At 45.2% G+C, this 22,621-nt stretch overlaps 1 protein-coding gene across 1 annotated transcript in view; it reads right to left on the reverse strand.

Moving 5' to 3' along the window:
• Positions 1–22,621, reverse strand: part of TDRD5 (tudor domain containing 5) — a 158,198-nt gene that overhangs the window by 63,572 nt on the left and 72,005 nt on the right. Inside the window, exons 6-8 of the mRNA XM_030208004.1 lie at positions 5,951–6,007; positions 3,042–3,192; positions 1,747–1,755 (exon numbers count right to left, since the gene is read on the reverse strand). Coding sequence (XP_030063864.1) covers positions 1,747–1,755; positions 3,042–3,192; positions 5,951–6,007 — 217 coding nt within the window. The remainder of the gene's footprint in view (positions 1–1,746; positions 1,756–3,041; positions 3,193–5,950; positions 6,008–22,621) is intronic.

Here is a 22,621-nt window from a genome sequence, read left to right on the forward strand (position 1 = left end):
AATGGAGGGTGGTGGATATTGAATTATTGTGGACAGGCAGGAAGATATTCCAGTGGAAAGGATTTTGTGAGTAGTGTCAAAAGTTTGTGCTCGATACAAATATGCACTGGAAGCCAGTGATTCTGAAGTGAGATGAAGGCGAGTAATATGGTCATATTTTTAGGCTCAGTTGGAATAAATCTCAAAGCAGTTACTTTGTATACACTGAAGTCTGCAGTTCAGAGCTTGGGTCATGCTTCATACCAGAAGCAGAAGAAGGAGGAGGAAGAGAAAGCCAGCTTGAAACATCATGCTATGATGAATAAGGAGTGGGGGTGGGGGAAGAGAACTAAACGTAGAGCAGCTGCCACCAGCTGATCATAGTCAGTGCAAACCTCTGCCCTTCATTTCTCGTAGCAATTTAAAGGGGATTGGGAATTCCATGGGAAGAGAGAAATTTTGGAAACCATCCCATGGCTATGGAATCAAGGGACACAGAGCTTTGACTAAGAGAACACCCACTGAATTCTACATGATTTTAATTACCTCCGGCCTCCCTTGACAAAAATGAAAGAACTGTTTCACTACTATATGTATTTGCAGGAAGCATGTTATATTATGTTATTGAAATCGGTAACACAGACATGGCACCTGATGTGTTTATACTTGGCTTTATTTTCAGTGTAATATGTTGATTGGTTATGACTGAAAAAAGATGCAAGCTTTGTATTAAAGATCTTTAAAGTGAAAAAAAAAGTTCTCTCAGAAGTTTATTTCATGAACATGTTAACACTTGGAACTGATAAAGGGGATGGACCTCCTCTCATATGAGGAAAGGCTAAAGAGGTTAGGGCTCTTCAGCTTGGAAAAGCAACAACTGAGGGGGCATATAATTGAGGTCTACAAATTACTGATGGCGTACAACGGGTAAAAGTGAATCCATTTTTCACTCTTTCAACAAGTACAAAGACCAAGGGACACTCAATGAAATTACATGGAAATACTTTCAAAACAAATAGGAGGAAATAATTTTTCACTCAAAGAATTGTTTAGCTCTGGAACTTGTTGCCGGAGGATGTGGTAACAGTGGTTAACATATCTAGGTTTAAAAAAGGTTTAGAGAAGTTCTGGAGGAAAAGTCCAAAGTCTGCTATTGAGAAAGACATGGGGAAGCCACTGCTTGTTCCGGAACTGGTAGAATGGAATGCTACTACTAATTGGGTTTCTGCCAGGTACTTGTGACCTGGATTGGCCACTGTTGTAAGCAGGATAGTAGGCTACATGGACCACTGGTCTAACCCAGTATGACTATTCTTATGTATATTAATTCCTTACTGTATTCTGCTGTTTTTTTTAAAACCCTTCAAAAGAACATAAGCATTTCGTCTTCCATGAATGGTTCTCCACAGAGCTGATTTATGGATTACTAGTGGAACCATGCCCATTTCCTCAACAATGAAACGGGCACTAGGAAGGCTGACATGTAAGCTTTTTTTTTTCTCTCTCCCCTGCCCTCCCCTCCATATCCAGCGATTCTCCCCTCCCCTCCATGTCCAGCGATTCTCCTCTTCCCTGCCCTCCCATCTGTGTCCTGCGATTCTCTCCTCTACTGTCCTCCCATCCCATCCATGTCCATCAATTCTCCTCTGCCCTGCCCTCCCCTCGATTTGTACCTGAACGTTCTCTGGCTGGCTGGCGCTGGCTTCCGTTCCATTCGTAACATCCCTCCTGACGTCAGCTCGCCTCCAGCGTTCCCTTCCCTCTCACTGTTCCGCCCTCTGACGTCATTACGTCTTGATGTGAGGGCAGGACAGTGAGGGAGAATGGAACACTGGAGGCTGGCTGACATCAGGAGATGTTACGAACCCAGGCAGCCAGACATGGAACGTTGGATGTGCAAATTATTATATAGGATTATATTTTTCTGTGTGTACCAATTTATGTATCTACTAGAATCCTATAATAACCCTGTCTATCTCAATAGCAGATTACAGACTTTTCCTTTTTAAAACCCAGATACACTAAACACTGATACCACATCCTCTGGCAATGAGTTCCGGAGCTTAACTGTTCATTGAGTGACAAAATATTTCCTCTTATTGTTTTAAAAGTGGTATCATGTAACTTCCTTGAGTATCACTAGTCTTTGTACTTTTGAAAAAGTAAAAAATCAATTTAGGTTTACCCATTCTACACCACTAAGTATTCTGTAGACCTCTATCATATTCCCCCTCAGTCGTCTCCTTTCCAGCTGAAGCCTTTCCTCATATGAGATCCTCTTTATCATTTTGGTTGCCCTTCTTTGAATCTTTTCTAAATTTTGCTATACCTTTAAGATAGTGTCCTGAACTGCACACAATACCCAAGGTGTGGTTGCACCGTGGAGTGATACAGAGACATTATAATATTCTCTTATTTTCTACTCATTTCCTAATAATTCCTAAGGCAGTTCTCAACCCAGTCCTCGGGAATATCCCATGCTGTTCATGATTAGCAGCAGACTTTATGGAAAAGAAACTTTCCTCTGTTTGCTTCCTTCCATTTCCATATGGCTGAAAGAGGACCAAGTACAAAATTCCCCTAAAGCAGTGAATGCAAATTATTTTATGCATATTCATTTGGATATCCTGAAATCTGACTGGCTGCGTGTGTCCTGAGGACTGGGTTGAGAATCCCAGCACTAGAGATAACCACAGTCAAACATTTTTGGTTTGATTTCAAAATTTTCCTCCATTTTCTGGCTTTTTTTCAGTTCATTTCTGTCATTTTTTTAAATATATTTTTTTAATGAGCACTAGAACATTTTAGCATATGCAAACTGATTGTACACATAATTATTGTGCACACTAATTTTTTCTTTTTTTAAGGCAAGCTAGTTCACACTAACAACTACCCCTGCACAAAGAAAATAAAATCTTGGCTTTGTTTAGCCAGAATATCTCATAAGGTTAAACTGGCAAAACAAACAAGCTAAAACTCCTTCCCAGAGTTTCTGATTAGTGTCAACAAACAAGTTGAAGGTGATAACTTCTTGATTTTCTGAGTAAGCCCCCCCCCCTTACCATCAGCTTTCCATTTCTTAGCATCAAAAACCAGCCAGTTTTGATTACTTTCTTTAAACTCCAGGTGGATAACGTCACTAAGGGATGCCAACAGCTCCATCAGGGTCGCAAAGCCGAACTGTTTCAGTGGGATGTTTTCTTCAAAGACTATCTAGGGCCAAAGACAGTCACAAAAACATGTCAATAAACATTTATATCTCTCACCTTGAAGCCAACCAGGTCACACATTGCATTGGGGTACAAATGCAACAAATAAATAAATTCAAGTATAAATTCATTAAATAAGCAATGCTAATGCAGAAAAGAAAACAGTGGCCTCTGACATACTGTTACCACCCAATTTTTTTCATCAGGTCCAGGGCAGCATAGCCCGAACTGACTCCCTTGTGTCATTAGCTTTCTTCACTGATACACTTCCCCCACCAGACCCAACCACTCTCCCTTCTCCCCGACTTAATAAAAAAAATTCCCCTCCAACCCTTTATATGGCAGACTGACCCTGCCTGTGCAGGGCTGGATGCCACCGATTTAGAGATGATGGTGCAGGAGGTAGTATTTCTATTCCACTGTCAGTTGGTGTACCTCAGGGATCCGTCCTGGGACCTCTTCTTTTCTCCATCTATACTTCTTCCCTTGGTACTCTGATCTCATCCCATGGTTTTCAGTATCATCTTTACGCTGACTCCCCCCAGATCTACCTCTCCACACCAGAAATCTCAGCCGAAATCCAGGCCAAAGTATCAGCCTGCCTGTCTGACATTGCTGCCTGGATGACTCAGCGCCATCTGAAACTAAACATGACCAAGACTAAGCTTCTCATCTTTCCCCCTAAACCAACCTCTCCTCCTCCCCCATTCTCTATTTCTGTGGATAACAATCTCATCCTTCCTGTCACATCAGCTCGTAACCTTGGGGTCATCTTCGACTCCTCCCTCTCCTTCTCTGCACATATTCAGCAGACTGCTAAAACCTGTCGTTTCTTTCTCTATAATATCAGCAAAATTTGCCCTTGCCTTTCTGAGCACACTACCAGAACTCTCATCCACACTCTCATCACCTCTCGCTTAGACTATTGCAACTTGCTTCTCACAGGTCTCCCACTTAGCCATCTCTCTCCTCTTCAATCTGTTCAAAATTCTGCTGCACGACTAATATTCCGCCAGTGTCGTTATGCTCATATTAGCCCTCTCCTCAAGTCACTTGACTGGCTTCCTATCCATTTCCGCATACAGTTCAAACTCCTCTTATTGACCTATAAGTGCATTCACTCTGCAGCTCCTCAGTATCTCTCCACTCTCATCTCTCCCTACATTCCTCCCCGAGAACTCCATTCACTGGGTAAATCTCTCTTATCTGCACCCTTCTCCTCCACTGCTAACTCCGTTCCTTTTATCTTGCTGCACCATATGCCTGGAATAGACTTCCTGAGCCGGTATGTCAAGCTCCATCTCTAGCAGTCTTCAAATCTAAGCTAAAAGCTCACCTTTTTGATGCAGCTTTTAACTCTTAACCCTTATTTACTTGTTCATAACCCTTATTTTATCATCCTCACTTTAATATTCCCTTATCTCTTGTTTGTCCTGTTTGTCTGTCCTAATTAGATTGTAAGCTCTGTCGAGCAGGGACTGTCTCTTCATGTTCAAGTGTACAGCGCTGCGTACGTCTAGTAGCACTTTAGAAATGATAAATAGTAGTAGTAGTAGTGGGCATCGATCTTACCCCATTTAAGGTACAGGGGGAGACTAGGCGCGGGGTTGGGAGTGGAAGGATCCCACTAGACAACAGAGATTTTTGGGGAGGTTGGGTCGGTTGAGGGGTGCCATTAGACATCAGGGATTTTTCATTTTTTGTTAAGTCAAGTAGAGTGGATGTAGGGGTTTTTTGGAGGGTGGGTTACCACTAGATACCAGGAATGTTTTCAGGGGTCAGGTTGGGGGCAGTTTTTTCAGGGCATCGGGTTCAGGAATGATGAAAAATGCTGCAGCATGTTTTTGGCCATAGATTCTTTTGGGGGTTTTTTTCATAATCATTTCTTATTTTGTTTAAATCTTTTCATTAAACTTGCAGTCCATACAAGAAACCGAAAAAACAGATAACATTCAAAGCTGAAACAAATCTGATATACACCAAAACTGTAGTCACAACCCTCCCCTCCCCTCCCCCTCTCAATGCAGTACCCTATATACTAAGAGGTTGGGTTCTTTTACCTCCCAGTAAACCTTCTGTTTCCCTCCCCATCCCTATTTTTTTCTTGTTAATGCTGCCCTTTCTGTTGGTGCCTGAGCCACTGGTCAGGCACTGACAGGAAAGGTGACAATTAGCAACGACCTGCAGATTACTGCCACAATTTTAACACAGCAGTAATCTGCATACTGATTGCATACAGCATGCAGTGGTTTTTTCAGATCGCTAATTTTGAAGTACAGCTGTGCATTACCTCAACCACAAGGGTTTCTACATCAACCTCTCTGTATACCTTCTACATTATTTTTTGACTCTTTGCATAAGAGAATTAATAGATTGTAAACATCCAAAGCCTTCATTTTCACATTGTTTTTATAACTGAATGGAAATCTTTAAATAGAGTTCTGGGGAACACGGTAGTAAAAACCTAGTACACTACATTATGTTATTTTATAGGATACGTATACCTCCACATACCTCCTGATTTCAGGTAGCTTACATGTCAAAAAGACCGGGTATACCCAGGAATATTAAAATAGAAAAATAAACATAATACATAAAATGAATATACAAAAAAAACTACATTAAAAAATCAAGACCTGAGCAGTGGATTACAAAAAAAAAACTGCATTAAAAAAAATCAAGACTGAGCAGTAGACTTACAAAAACTGCTATCAAGGTTGAAGGTTCTTTTATCAATATCTACTGACACAAGATAAACTTACCTTGAATTCTGCAGGCAATCTGTTAACAGGCAAACCCTCAGGATACTGGGCTGCAACCTGCATGAATGAAGGCCATAATTTATAGGAAAGTATCTGATCAAAAAGAGCAACACTGAGCCAGCCCAGTCACAAATGCTATGCACTACCATGCAGACTAGGTTTCTACTCCTCAGACTGGCTAAACATGCTGAAAAGCTAGCATTCAGTCACTGTTCAATGCAGACACTCAACGACCAGACATGGGGGGGGGGGGGGGGGGGGGTTACATTTCCCATGCGCTAAGGAAAGTTTGGTTCATGGGATGGTTAGAGTTTTGGGGGGTGTAGAATAGGGAAGGGAAGGGGAGATTTGATATACTGCCTTTCTGTGGTTATAATCAAAGTAGTTTTATATGTTATATACAGGTACTTTTGTACTTGGAGCAATGGAGGGTTAAGGGACTTACCCAGAGTCACAAGGAGATGCAGTGGAAATTGAAAACAGTTCCCTAGGCTCACATGCCACTGTACTAACCATTAGGCTACAACTAGAAGAAAGCCTCACATTCTGTAGACCATAAAAGTGATTTTGATGGAACCGGAAGCCCAAATGGAGGAAGAAGATAAGGAAGAGCAAAAGGAAACATGCCAGGCAACATAATAATAAAGAGCATTACTGATTAACACAATACTCATGATTTTCTCTGGTGAGAAACTTCAAAAGAATGCTTCTTCGTTTTTTTTTTATTATTATTTATTTATATGTTTCATTACTACATTCACATTACATAAATGCACTGAGATTTAGAAAACTTAAAATTACAAGACATTTCTCCTTTAAACAAGGTGAGGAAATAAGAACTAATAACTTCTTCCACAATGAAAGACAAGATACAAGGAAAAATTATAGAAAAATAGAAGAATACTAATAAATTTCAACCTAAGAGGGGGGAGTACAGACACCTGCAAATGATATTCAGCATTTTAATCTGTTTGAGCATTCAGGGTAGAGCCACCACCCCATTCTTTAGATATTATAAAGTCCTGCATTTTCTTAGGGTCAAAAAAAAACATAATCAATCAAATTTAAGGATACTAAACATCTACATGCAAATTTTAAGAGAAAAGTTCCACCCAAAGTGAGAGTTCTTGGTTTCAAACCCATGAATTCCCTTCTTCTTTTTTGAGTATCCTTATTTAAGTCAGGAAATATTTGTATTTTAGCTCCAAGAAATTGTGTAGATATATATCTAAAGTATAATCGAAGTATATTATTTCTGTCTGTTTCAAAAGCAAAAGTTACAATGAGAATTGTCCGTTCAGTTATTACTTCGAGAACTTTCCAGAAATTCCGCTAAATTTAAACCTGGTTGAGAAAAGCTGAGGGGGCGTTTCCAAGATGGCGGATGTGTGATCGCGTCTGGGAAGGGAGCTCCCTGCTACACGAGTGAGACTGATTCCTCTGTTGCAAAATGCCGCATACAAAGCGGAAAGGAGCGGTGAGGCTTCCCCCGCTACCCGCAGCTTCTTCCTCCCCACTTCAAGGCAGCATCGAGCCCTTCCTTTCGCGTTCGTCTCAGAGATTAGAGACGGGGCTGCCTGTTCTAGGGGTATCTGGTGGAGCGGATCCCCTATTGGGCCTTGAAACATCACTATCCCTGCCTCCGCAATCAAGCTGCCCTCCATGTCCGGCTTCTGTGATGGTAGGGGGAGCAGGATCCCGAGACCCCGTGGTGGCGATTAAGGAGCCAGCGAGCGGAGACCCCTTGCCACGAGAAAGAAGCCGAGAAAGAGAAGTCCCTGTGTCTGAGGGACCTGGAACAACTCCAGAGGTGAATTTGGAGAGGATATGGCTGATGCTGGGTAAAATTGATTCAACTCTTCAAAATACCTCAGAAAAGGTAAATACTTTATCCCTGAAATTTGAAGATATGGTGAAAAATCTAGGAACGGTGAAAGAAGATTTGACTATACAAGTTAAAGACCTAAAAAAAGATGTTGTTCAATTGCAAGAATTTAAAATGACGGTGATAAAAAACGAGTTGGCTATGCATAAAAAAATTGAACAGATGGAGAACTTCAATAGAAGACTAAACCTCCGAGTGCTGAATTTTCCTAAAATTCCTGGCAAGACACCTATTGACCTATTTAAAAAATACTTGTTGGAAAATCTGAAAATACCTCAAGAACTTATTCCACCTATAAATAAAATATATTATTTGCCAACAAGATTAGGTGGAAAAGAAGGAAATAAAGATGGTCTTGGAGTGGATGGTATAGATCTTAACAATCTGTCAGCAATTCTAGAACAATCTATTGAAATTGTCCCGGAAAGGGCTACCCTTTTGGTTTCCCTGGTGTTTGAGCAAGACTTTAATACAATATTAAAGTTGTACTTTAAATATTCAAAGGTACCGTTTTATGGAACTAAATTGTGGATATTTCCGGATGTTACTAAGGTAACTCAAGAACGAAGAAAATTATTTTTGGTAATGAAACAGGATGTCCTTAAGTTAGGTGGCTCATTTCTGTTAGCATATCCTTGCAAATGCCTGGTCAAGCTTAGTGGGATAAAGTATGTATTTTATGACCCAGAACAGCTGAAATCCTTTCTGGATATGAAACAACTGCATGCAGATTTAGTAAAATGACGAGGGACGAATTACACACATAGACCGGATTATGTATATTTCTGTAATAGTATCTTTAAATCTCCACTGATTTGAAACTCCCCCCTCTTATTTGAGGTCTAATAAAGCTGTTAAATTTATTTCCTGTTTAAATTTGTTGCTTTAAATATTTACGATTGGCTGTTTTTCTGTAACAAGTGTTATACTTGTATAAAATTGAAAAATTCATAAATTAAAAAATTAAAAAAAAAATGTAAACCCGGTTGAGGTTCCGTCGGAGCAGTTCTAATTCCAGAAATATATTGAGCTTTTACAATAGGTGGTAATGCTTCCTTCGGAACTCCCAATACTTCAGTAAAATATTTTTTCAGCATCTCAACAGAAGTAATCAACGGTGATTTAGGAAAATTAAAGAACCTCAAGTTATTTCTCCTCATCTGATTATCTAAGTATTCCAATTTCTTAACCATGTCGTCTCTTTCTTGAATAAGTGTTCCTATAGCGTCTTGTAATTTATTAATATCACCACTCAACTGTTCAGATCTTTCTTCTTGGACTTGAACTCTCACAGATAAAGAATAATGAGATTGTTTCAAATCAGACATTTCTTGTTTCAATAAGTTTGTTACCTGTAGGAATGATGTGTTCAAAGCCTGAATAGCTTCCCACAGAACTTCCATAGTTACTACAGCTGGCTTTTGTTTTACCTCGAGTCCCGAGGAAGCAGTGCTCAGAATGGCATGTCTTTTCTTCATGTTCAATTGTGAAGCGCTGCGTACGACTGGTAGCGCTATAGAAATGATTTATAGTAGTAGTAGTAGTAGAATGGGGGAAAGGGCAGAGTTATAAACTCTCACATTTCCAGCATTTGTTACCTCCTCTGGCGTTGAGGAACCGGCAGGAACTGCTCTAGCTGCCTGAGTAGACGTACCCACTTAGGAGGAGTCACTCCGCTGCTCTTCTGTCGACGCCGTTCTGCTTCCTGGTCTCGGGGGAGCTGCTTGTAGAGGCTGGCTTAACGAGACCGCTTCAATGCTGAGGTCCTCCTGCTCTAGCGAGGATCAAATCGTAGCAGGCGCCTGCATTCCCAGTGTTTGGACTCCGAAAACTTCTAGCGTCGGCTGCCGAAGAGTGGAATTTCCACAGGGGTTAGAGGAGGCTTTTGCCCCGGTTTCTCCCTTCCTTTTCCCCATTCAAAAAGGGAAAGTATTTCTCTTGTGGAGCTTTCACAGTGGACTTCAGGAGCTCTCAAAACACGTCTCCTCTCTCAGACGCCATCTTGTCTTCTCCCCTTTACTTGAAAAGAATTTTAAGGAATGTTCCCATTGTCCAATCCACTCATGGTTAACAGCAAGAAAGGAATACATGAAGTAGGCACATATAAACTATTTTACAATACACGTTTTAACTGGTTAACATGTAAATAGTCCTCTGACTGCATCACAACAATTAAAGTACAGCATAATTCATACATTGATAATACATCTTTCTGGCTATTAAAGGATATCAAAATACAAACAAAATGTTAAAATATAAATGGTCTTATTTTTTTTTATTTATAAAATCACTTTCCCCATAGCAAGGAAGATGCAATAACACTCTTCTGGCTCCTCTTCCACCTATACATAATAATTTGCAAATTTTAAGTACCACGGTTTGCATCAAGGGATGCATACAGATTGCAGTAGTATGAGACTAGGGCTCCCCCACTAACAAAGCTTAAGACTTCGTCATATGTTGATTTAAGCATAGCTGGCCATGAGATCAGGCTAATCAAAACTGACTCAGGTGAGATTACTTCAATAACATATGTTTTAAAAAAAGACCCCAAACAATTCTCTTTAAAAAATTATTATGACATTTCTATCCCACATTATCTTGAACAAGCTCAGGTTCAATGCTTATTTGAATAGCTAAACTTAGCAAAGTATCTATCAGTAAAGCGAATGCTACATACCTGTAGAAGGTATTCTCCGAGGACAGCAGGCTGATTGTTCTCACTGATGGGTGACGTTCACGGCAGCCCCTCCAATCGGAAACTTCACTAGCAAAGGCCTTTGCTAGCTCTCGCGCGCCCATGCGCACCGCGCATGAGCGGCCGTCTTCCCGCCCGAACCGGCTCGTGTTCGTCAGTCCCGTAAGTAGCAAGACAAAGACAAGGGAAGACACAACTCCAAAGGGGAGGCGGGCGGGTTTGTGAGAACAATCAGCCTGCTGTCCTCGGAGAATACCTTCTACAGGTATGTAGCATTCGCTTTCTCCGAGGACAAGCAGGCTGCTTGTTCTCATTGATGGGGTATCCCTAGCCCCCAGGCTCACTCAAAACAACAAACATGGTCAATTGGGCCTCGCAACAGCGAGGACATAACTGAGATTGACCTAAAAACTTATCCAACTAACAGAGAGTGTAGCCTGGAACAGAATAAAACATGGGCCTAGGAGGGTGGAGTTGGATTCTAAACCCCGAACAGATTCTGAAGCACTGACTGCCCGAACCGACTGTCGCGTCGGGTATCCTGCTGCAGGCAGTAATGAGATGTGAATGTGTGGACAGATGACCACGTCGCAGCTTTGCAGATCTCTTCAATAGTGGCTGACTTCAAGTTGGCCACTGACGCTGCCATGGCTCTGACATTGTGAGCTGTGACATGACCCTCAAGAGCCAGCCCAGCCTGGGCGTAAGTGAAGGAAATGCAATCTGCTAGCCAATTGGATATGGTGCGTTTCCCCACAGCCACTCCCCTCCTGTTGGGATCAAAAGAAACAAACAATTGGGCGGACTGTCTGTTGGGCTGTGTCCGCTCCAGATAGAAGGCCAATGCTCTTTTGCAGTCCATTGTGTGCAGCTGACGTTCAGCAGGGCAGGAATGAGGATGGGGAAAAAATGTTGGCAAGACAATTGACTGGTTCAGATGGAACTCCGACACTACCTTCGGCAAGAACTTAGGGTGAGTGCGGAGGACTACTCTATTATGATGAAATCTGGTGTAAGGGGCCTGGGCTACCAGGGCCTGAAGCTCACTGACTCTACGAGCTGAAGTAACTGCCACCAAGAAAATGACCTTCCAGGTCAAGTACTTCAGATGGCAGGAGTTCAGTGGCTCAAAAGGAGGTTTCATCAGCTGGGTGAGAACGACATTGAGATCCCATGACACTGTAGGAGGTTTGACAGGGGGCTTTGAGAAAAGCAAACTTCTCATGAAGCGAACAACTAAAGGCTGTCCTGAGATCGGCTTACCTTCCACACGGTAATGGTATGCACTGATTGCGCTAAAGTGAACCCTTACAGAGTTGGTCTTGAGACCAGACTCAGACAACTGCAGAAGGTAGTCAAGCAGGGTCTGTGTAGGGCAAGAGCGAGGATCTAAGGCCTTGCTGTCACACCAGACAGCAAACCTTCTCGATAAAAAGAAGTAACTCCTCTTAGTGGAATCTTTTCTGGAAGCAAGCAAGACACGGGAGACACCCTCTGACAGACCCAAAGAGGCAAAGTCTACGCTCTCAACATCCAGGCCGTGAGAGCCAGAGACCGGAGGTTGGGATGCAGAAGCGCCCCTTCGTCCTGTGTGATGAGGGTTGGAAAACACTCCAATCTCCACGGTTCTTCGGAGAACAACTCCAGAAGAAGAGGGAACCAGATCTGACGCGGCCAAAAGGGAGCAATCAGAATCATGGTGCCCCGGTCTTGTTTGAATTTCAACAAAGTCTTCCCCACCAGAGGTATGGGAGGATAAGCATACAGCAGACCTTCCCCCCAATCCAGGAGGAAGGCATCCGATGCCAGTCGACCGTGGGCCTGAAGTCTGGAACAGAACTGAGGGACCTTGTGGTTGGCTCGAGATGCAAAGAGATCTACCAAGGGGGTGCCCCACACTTGGAAGATCTGGCGCACTACTCCGGAACTGAGCGACCACTAGTGAGGTTCCATAATCCTGCTCAACCTGCCGGCCAGACTGTTGTTTACGCCTGCCAGATATGTGGCTTGGAGCCACATGCCGTAACGGCGAGCCCAGAGCCACATGCTGACGGCTTCCTGACACAGGGGGCGAGATCCGGTGCCCCCCTGCTTGTTGATGTAATACATGGCAACCTGGTTGTCTGTCTGAATTTGGATAATTTGATGGGACAGCCGATCTCTGAAAGCCTTCAGAGCGTTCCAGACCGCTCGTAACTCCAGGAGACTGATCTGCAGATCGCGTTCCTGGAGGGACCAGCTTCCTTGGGTGTGAAGTCCATCGACATGAGCTCCCCACCCCAGGAGAGACGCATCCGTAGTCAGCACCTTTTCTGGCTGAGGAATTTGGAAAGGGCGTCCCAGAGTCAAATTGGCCCAAATCGTCCACCAGTACAGGGATTTGAGAAAACTCGTGGACAGGTAGATCACGTCCTCTAGATCCCCAGCAGCCTGAAACCACTGGGAAGCTAGGGTCCATTGAGCAGATCGCATGTGAAGACGAGCCATGGGAGTCACATGGACTGTGGAGGCCATGTGGCCAAGCAATCTCAACATCTGCCGAGCTGTGATCTGCTGGGACGCTCGTACCCGGGAGACGAGGGACAGCAGAATGTTGGCCCTCGTCTTCGGGAGATAGGCACGAGCTGTCCGAGAATCCAGCAGAGCTCCTATGAATTCGAGTCTCTGTACTGGGAGAAGGTGGGACTTTGGGTAATTTATCACAAACCCTAGTAGCTCCAGGAGTCGAATAGTCATCTGCATGGACTGTAGAGCTCCTGCCTCGGAAGTGTTCTTCACCAGCCAATCGTCGAGAAGGGAACACGTGCACTCCGAGCCTGCGAAGCGCTGCTGCTACCACAGCTAGGCACTTCGTGAACACTCTGGGCGCAGAGGCGAGCCCAAAGGGTAGCACACAGTACTGGAAGTGATGTGATCCCAGACGAAATCGAAGATACTGTCTGTGAGCTGGCAGTATCGGGATGTTTGTATAAGCATCCTTTAAGTCCAGAGAGCATAGCCAATCGTTTTGCTGAATCATGGGAAGAAGGGTGCCCAGGGAAAGCATCCTGAACTTTTCCTTGACCAGATATTTGTTCAGGGCCCTTAGGTCTAGGATGGGACGCATCCCCCCTGTTTTCTTTTCCACAAGGAAGTACCTGGAATAGAATCCCAACCCTTCTTGCCCGGGTGGCACGGGCTCGACCGCATTGGCGCTGAGAAGGGCGGAGAGTTCCTCTGCAAGTACCTGCTTGTGCTGGAAGCTGAAGGACTGAGCTCCCGGTGGGCAATTTGGAGGCTTCGAGGCCAAATTGAGGGTGTATCCTTGCCGGACTATTTGGAGAACCCACTGGTCGGAGGTTATGAGAGGCCACCTTTGGTGAAAAACTTTCAACCTCCCCCCGACCAGCAGATCGCCCGGCACGGACACCTTGACATCAGCTATGCTCTTCTGGAGCCAGTCAAAAGCTCGCCCCCTGCTTTTGCTGGGGAGCTGTGGGGCCTTGCTGAGGTGCACGCTGCTGACGAGAGCGAGCGTGCTGGGGCTTAGCCTGGGCCGCAGGCTGTCGAGAGGGAGGATTGTACCTACGCTTACCAGAAGAGTAGGGAGCAGTCCTCCTTCCCCCATAAAAACGTCTACCTGAAGAGGTAGATGCTGAAGGCTGCCGCGAGAGAATTTGTCGAAAGCGTTATCCCGCTGGTGGAGCTGTTCTACCACCTGTTCGACTTTTTCTCCAAAAATGTTGTCCGCTCGGCAAGGGGAGTCCGCAATCCGCTGCTGGATTCTATTCTCCAGGTCGGAGGCACGCAGCCATGAGAGTCTGCGCATCACCACACCTTGAGCAGCGGCCCTGGACGCAACATCAAAGGTATCATATACCCCTCTGGCCAGGAATTTTCTGCACGCCTTCAGCTGCCTGACCACCTCCTGAAACGGCTTGGCTTGCTCAGAAGGGAGCTTGTCCACCAAGCCCGCCAACTGCCGCACATTGTTCCGCATGTGGATGCTCGTGTAGAGCTGGTAGGACTGAATCTTGGCCACGAGCATAGAAGAATGGTAGGCCTTCCTCCCAAAGGAGTCTAAGGTTCTGGAGTCCTTGCCCGGGGGCGCCGAAGCATGCTCCCTAGAACTCTTAGCCTTCTTTAGGGCCAGATCCACCACACCAGAGTCGTGAGACAACTGAGTGCGCATCAGCTCTGGGTCCCCATGGATCCGGTACTGGGATTCGATCTTCTTGGGAATGTGGGGATTACTTAGAGGCTTGGTCCAGTTCGCCAGCAATGTCTTTTTTAGGACATGATGCATGGGTACTGTGGACGCTTCCTTAGGTGGAGAAGGATAGTCCAAGAGCTCAAACATCTCAGCCCTGGGCTCATCCTCCACGACCACCAGGAAGGGGATGGCCGTAGACATCTCCCGGACAAAGGCCGCGAAAGACAGACTCTCGGGAAGAGAAAGCTGCCTTTCAGGGGAGGGAGTGGGATCAGAAGGAAGGCCATCAGACTCCTCGTCAGAGAAATATCTGATGTCCTCCTCCTCCTCCCATGAGGCCTCACCATCAGTATCAGACACAAGTTCATGAACCTGCGTCTGAAGCCGTGCCCGACTCGACTCTGTGGAAACACGGCCACGGTGGGAGCGCGGAGAGGTAGACTCCCTCGCCAGCACCGGCGAAGCTCCTTCCACCGACGTGGGGGAGTCTTCCTGGGAGGCGGCCGCAGCCGGTACCGCAAGCGGAACAGATGTCGGAGACCTCACCCCGGGCAAAGGGCCAGCCGTCGCCTCGCTCGACGGTACCGGTGGCGCAAGCACCCCCGGTACCGGAGGAGAAGGGCGCAACAGCTCTCCCAGAATCTCTGGAAGAACGGCCCGGAGACTCTCGTGCAGAGCGGCTGTGGAGAAAGACTGGGAAGCCAATGCAGGCGTCGATGTCAGAGTCTGTTCCGGGCGTGGAGGCGGTTCCGGGCTGTCCAAGGTGGAGCGCATCGACACCTCCTGAACAGAGGGTGAGCGATCCTACCGGTGCCGATGCCTACTGGGTGCCGACTCCCTCGGCGACCCAGAGCTCTAGGTACCGAGGCGGGAAGGAGACCGGTGTCGATGCTTCTTTGATTTCTTCAAACGAAGCATGTCACCAGAGCTTCCTGGTACCGACGAGGAGGACGTAGAATCCAACTGTCTCTTCCTCAGGGCCGAGGCCGAAGAAGGTCGGTCTTGGGGGGGGCTGTACCGCAGGAGCCCTCAGGGCAGAAGGAGACCCACCCGAAGGCTCACCGCCACCAGCAGGGGAATGGACAGCCCTCACCTGCACTCCAGTCGAAGCACCACCGTCCGATGACATCAGCAACAGCGGAGGTCCCGGTACCACCAACGTCGACGCAGCCTTCCGATGTCTCGGTACCAACGATGCAGAGGGTCGAAGCCTCGATGCCTAGGTCAAAGACTTCAATGCTGTCGATGTCGATGCACTCGATGCGTCCTGTGCTGTTGTCGACGAAGAGCCCGAGAACAACACGTTCCACTGGGCCAATCTCGCTACCTGAGTCCTCTTTTGTAAAAGAGCACAAAGACTGCAGGCCTGTGGGTGGTGCCCAGCCCCCAGACACTGAAGACACGAAGCGTGCCTATCAGTGAGCGAGATTACCCAGGCGCACTGAGTGCACTTCTTGAAGCCGCTGGGAGACTTCGATGACATGGGCAGAAAAATCACGCCGGCGAAATCAAAATTTGTGATGATGACGAAAGGCACCAAAAATAAGAGAGAGAAAACCCGTACCAAGGCCAAAAAGGCCTATCCCGAAAGCGAAAGGAAACTTATGCCGGGGGAAAAGCTGGACACACGGGAAGGGACAAAGACCAAGGGTCTCTTTTTTTTTTAGCGAAATCGCGAAGACGCGCGAGGGTCAACTTGAGGGGCACGAAACGGCAGCAAAACACGACCGTCCCGAGCGCGGACAAAAGAAGACTGACAAACACGAGCTGGTTCGGACGGGAAGACGGCCGCGCATGGCGCGCGAGAGCTAGCAAAGGCCTTTGCTAGTGAAGTTTCCGATTGGAGGGGCTGCCGTGGACGTCACCCATCAGTGAGAACAACCAGCCTGCTTGCCCTCGGAGAAAGCAAAGTTACCCACCTGTAGCAAAAATTCTCCAAGGACAGCTGGCCAATTATTCTCACAGCTGGGTGACATCATCCAACGCAGCCTGCTGTGGACACTAACCTGCAAGATCAAGAACTTTCTAGCAGCATTCCAACACACATGAGCTGGTGCCTTCCTGCCTGATGCTTGAGCGCGGGTCCCTCAGTCATTGTAAAAAGCTAAAGAATTCAAGTCCAAGGGGAGGTGGAAGGGTATGTAAGAACCAGTGTACTTTTTCTAGCGAAAAAGGTGCCGGTACTCAAATGCCAGGCCAGCCTTCAGGGGTGGGGTGATCACTGAGGGACCCACCCCACAATAGTCAGGCCCCCTGCAACCAGTCACAGAATCTATGACAAGGCAGAATTGGTGTGTAGGGCCTGAACTCTTTCATTAAAACTTGGGGACCATGGGTCAATTTTAGAAGACAATGGAAAAGGTGCCGGTACTCAGTACCCCCAAGTACCTCCTCAAAAAAAGCCCTGGTAAGAACACTTGGCCTGCTGTCCTCAGAGAACATCTGTTACAGGTGACTAACTTTGCGTTCTCCGAGGACGGCCAAGCCGTTTTATTCTCACAGCTGGGAATCCCTAGCTACCAAGCTCACCAAGAACAATAATGCTAGGACAATAGGGACTCAAAATGTTGAAGCCTGTTCAATAAACCTGAAACAATTTCTTTACTAGCTGTTGAGGTGCAGCCTAGAACAGAAAAAACTGGGCCTAGGGGTACATCAAAAGCAGAAAGCTGGTCAGGTAGTCAGTTGGACATCAAATCATCAAAGGGTAAGAAGGGACACTCAGGGAGGACAAGGCCATAGAAAAAAAGACAATTAATTCTCTGCTTTGGACTTTGAGGAAGATGTAAGGGAACTACCTGCACCAGAAACGCTATTTAAAGGGGATGATATGGAAAAACCGAAACAAATCTCAGTGGACCTGGAAGACGTAATAATCCAAATCCGTACACTAAAGGGCAGTAGATCACCTGAACGAGAGATGGTATACACCCCAGAGTATTGAAAGAACTCCGAAATGAAACTGCAGATTTATTATTACTAATCTGTTTGTCTTGTGCTATTGTTGGAACTCTTTCAGTTTTTTCTGATGTTACTACTACTACTACTTAACATTTCTAAAGCGCTACTAGGGTTACGCAGCGCTGTACAATTTAACATGGAAAGACAGTCCCTGCTCGAAGAGCTTACAATCTAAAAGACAAATGTACAGTTAATCTGATAGGTCAGACAGATTGGGGCAACCTATATGTTCGAAAGGTTAGGTTCCGAATGCAGCATTGAAGAGGTGAGCTTTAAGCAAGGATTTGAAGATGGGTAGGGAGGGGGCTTGGCGTAGGGATTCAGGAAGGTTGTTCCAGGTATAGGGTGAGGCAAGGCAAAATGAGCAGAGCCTGGAGTTGGCAATGGTGGAGAAGGGTACTGAGAGGAGGGATTTGTCATGTGAGCTGAGGTTACGGGCAGGAACGTAGGGGGAGATGAGGGTAGAGAGGTAGTGAGGAGCAGCAGAGTGAGTGCATTTGTAAGTAAGGAGGAGAAGCTTGGATTGGATGCGGTATCTGATCGGAAGCCAGTGAAGCGACTTGAGGAGAGGGGTGATATGAGTATATCGGTTCTGGCGGAATATAAGACGTGCGGCAGAGTTCTGAATGGATTGAAGGGGGATAGATGGCTGAGTGGGAGGCCAGTGAGGAGCAAGTTGCAGTAGTCAAGGCGAGAGGTAATGAGAGCGTGGACGAGAGTTCGGGTGGTGTGCTCAGTGAGGAAAGGGCGAATTTTGTTGATGTTGAAAAGGAAGAAGCGAATGCGCAGAGAAGGAGAGGGAGGAGTCGAAGATGACCCCGAGGTTGCGGGCAGATGAGACGGGAAGGATGAGGGTGCCATCAACTGAGATAGAGAGTGGGGGAAGAGGAGAAGTGGGCTTAGGTGGAAAGACGAGGAGCTCGGTCTTGGACATGTTCAGCTTCAGGTGGCGGTTGGACATCCAGGCAGCAATGTCGGATAGGCAGGCCGATACCTTGGCCTGGGTCTCTGCGGTGATGTCTGGTGTGGAGAGATAGAGCTGGGTGTCATCAGCGTAAAGATGATACTGGAAGCCATGAGATGAGATCAGTGAGCCTAGGGAAGAGGTGTAGATAGAGAAGAGAAGGGGTCCAAGAACAGATCCCTGGGGAACTCCAACAGATAGCGGGATGGGAGTGGAGGAAGATCCATGAGAGTGCACCCTGAATGTGCGGTGGGAGAGATAGGAGGAGAACCAGGAGAGGACAGAGCCCTGGAACCCAAATGAGGCCAGTGTGGCGAGAAGTAAATCGTGATTGACAGTGTCAAAAGTGGCAGAAAGATCGAGGAGGATGAGGATGGAGTAGTGGCCTCTGGATTTGGCCAGGAGCAGGTCACTGCAGACTTTAGAGAGTGCCGTTTCTGTCGAGTGGAGAGGGCGGAAACCGGACTGGAGTGGGTCGAGGATGGCATGAGAGGAGAGAAAATCAAGACAGTGGCTGTGAACAGCGCGCTCAAGTATTTTGGAGAGGAAGGGTAGGAGAGAGATGGGGCGATAGTTGGAGGGGCAGGTAGGGTCAAGTGATGGTTTTTTGAGGAGAGGTGTGACTACGGCGTGCTTGTTAGGGAGTTGGGTATGACATTTGAGGCTGGCATAGAGGCTGGCAAAAAAGTTTTTTTTTTGTTTGTTTTTTTTGGGTGGGAGGGGGTTGGTGACCACTGGGGGAGTAAGGGGGGGGTCATCCCCGATTCCCACCGGTGGTCATTTGGTCAGTTGGGGCTCCTTTTTGAAGCTTGGTCGTGAAAAAAAAGGGACCAGGTAAAGCCGGCGAAATGCTCGTCAAGCCTGGCTTTTTTTTTCCATTATTGGGTGAAGACAGCCATCTCGTGAGCACGCCCCTGTCCTGCTTTCACTACCCTACCGACATGCCCCCTTGATGTTTCGTTGGCTCCGCAACAGAAAGCAGTTGAATCTGGCCAAAATCGACTTTCGATTATACCAATTTTGCCGGTTTCAGGAGATCGTGGGAGATGGCCGGCGATCACTTTCGAAAATGAACTGGATAGTAACATAGTAGATGATGGCAGAAAAAGAAAATAGTGAAGAAAAAGATGGCCTTCCATCTTTTTCGAAAATACGACTGGCTCCGCCCATTTACGGAGCCGGCCCCGGAGATGGCCGCCGCCGTTCGATTATGCCTCTCTATGTTACTATGTAGTGGTCTGGCAAACTATAAACCAGTAAGCCTGATGTCAGTGCCAGGCAAAATGGTAGAAATGATTATAAAAACAAAATTACTGAATACAATTTACAGGGGCAAAAATCAAAACAAATTGAGCCAAGGGAAGTCTTGCTTTACCAATTGTTTAGGTTTATTTCACAATTTCATACACTGTCAAGCTTGTACAGATCATGGCGGTGAACAATTAAATTAAATATCTATATTATTTAGTAGAAAAGAACTCCAATTACAGACAGGAAAGATCTAACACAAGCAAACCAGCCAACCAACACAGTCACAACTATCTCCCCGATATAGAATGTCTCTAAAAAAAATGCAGCTCTCTCTCAGTAAACTCTTACCTCCCCCTCTAGCAAGACGTCAAATGCCTGACGGAAATACAGACTCTTAAGCATAGTTTTAAATATTTTAAAATTAGCTTCTGCTCTTAAACTTTCTGGTAGAGTGTTCCACAAAAAAGGGGCGCAACAAGAAAAAAAGCCCTCTCTCTACTCCAATCCCTTTTTATTCTACTTCTAGTTGGCTGTATCTATGTTCCAATTCACTACTTTTTTGAACGCATGAATAAACATGTGTATAAAAGGTAAGCCAGTTGATGAAGTGTATCCAATTTTCAGAAAGCTTTTGACAAAGTCCCTTATGAGAAGCTCGTGAGGAAGTTAAAAAGCCATGGGATTGGAGGCAATATTCTTTTGTGGATTGGGAATTGGTTAAAACATAGAAAAGAGTGTAGGGTTAAATGGACAATTCTCTCAATGAAGGAGAATACTGGAGTGCCACAGGGATCTATACTGGGACCAGTGCTTTTTTCACTTAATTTATAAGTGATCTGGAAATTGAATGGAGTGGAGGAGTGGCATAATGGTTAGTGTAGCAGGTTACGGACCTGAGGAACTAGGCTCAATTCCCACTGCTGCTTCATGGCCAGCAATGGGTTGAGATCCTGGGGAACCAGGTTCCATTCCCCTCTGCAGCTCTGTGTGACCCTGGGCAAGTCACTTAACCCTCTGTTGCCCCAGGTACAACAGTAGCACAATGTACTACTTAGGATTGTGAGCCCACTAGGGGCAGAACCAGTACCTGCAAAATGAAACTGTAAACCACTTAGGTCTGGTATATAAATACGTCAATAAATGAATGAATGATGCGCAAGGTGATCAAACCTGCAAATGACAAAATTATTCATAGTCGATAAACTGCATATAGACTGAGAGAAACTGCAGGACAACTTTACAAAACTGGGCATTCACATAGAAGATGAGATTTAACCTGGACATGTGAAAAGTGATGCGCATTGGGAATAACAACCAAATTACAGCCACTTTAGGAGTAGCATCCAGGAAAAAGATCTAGCTGTCACCATGGACAACACATTGCAATCTTTTGCTCAGTGGGTAGCAGCAGCCAAAAAAGCAAACAGAGCATTAGGAATTATTAGTAAAAGAATGGAGAATAAAACAAAAAAATATCATAATGCCTCTGTATTGCTCCATTGTTGAAACTGCACCTTGAGTATGGTGTGCAATTTTAAATCTCTGCAACTCAGAAAACATACAGCACAATTAGAAAAGGTACAAAAGGGGGGGGGTGGAGGGCACCAAAATAATTAAAGGCTAAAGAAGTTAGGGCACTTTAGCTTGAAGAGGAGATTTTTAAAACCCTGTACTTAAAGCCAGATGACACAGTCTAATCAAGTTGTTGACTAACATCTTTCCCAGAATCTCACCCACTAAAAAAAAAGTAAGTTTGTTTGTACTGTTCCTAAGAGACCCAGGAATATACACACGTAAGTAAGCTACTTCAGCATTTCTTTGTTTGTCCACTATCACAGTTACTTGTAATCTGACCAGATTTAAGTTTAAATGTTTGGTTGAAAGACATTTTTTTTTTCTTTTTTACAGTGAGCTATGTTGGTGGAGTGTTTAAGTTTGCACCAACTGGGTAAGCTATTCTCTGTGTATTCATTGTCTATCTATTCATTGCCTTACTTTTACAGTTTTAACTTGTAGCGTTGGTGCACTATTTTAGTGGTAATAATTTGGTATTTTATTAAACTTTTATTCATTTAGCACCTGATGGGTTTTTAATATAGATACAAATAAATTTTGTACTCTTAATTGTTCATTTATATGTGACCAGTTGTACTTTTTACTGATTTGTTTTTATGTTGTTTATTACAGTATTTTATGCCCCTGATGCTGCCTGTACTCTTGGCGAAACATGGCTATGTCAGGCATATTTGAGTGTGAAACCTGGGAGCACCAATACGACTGCATTTTCTTCATCAAGGACTCCTTCTTGACTTTAGTTCCACTGTGAAAATACTAGCTCCACATTTGCCTTCTCACTGCTATAGGCTTTAAAATTTCCAAAGTATATGCAACTAAATACACAAAAGAAACGTCCAAAGAATACAACGATACAAATTCAAGCTATCATCTCCAGTATAGAAAAATCTGACTCAAAAGAGGTACACCTTTGATCACCAAAATCACCTGAACTAAATAAGCTTTATACAACTGGAGGAATTTGGTGCCAAAAATGAGCATTCTAGGGGTAATTTTGTGAAGTCACTTTCACGCATATGTGGCCACATACGTACATAAATGGCCCATTATAAAATTATAAGAAGACGTATGCACACTGACACGATGGTGTGTATTTTGCCAATAGGTGTAGAAAGTTGCAGAGTTTGGTTGGACAGAGGACAAAA

Source organism: Microcaecilia unicolor, chromosome 6, assembly GCF_901765095.1.
Source record: "Microcaecilia unicolor chromosome 6, aMicUni1.1, whole genome shotgun sequence".
Taxonomy (NCBI): Eukaryota; Metazoa; Chordata; class Amphibia; order Gymnophiona; family Siphonopidae; genus Microcaecilia; species Microcaecilia unicolor.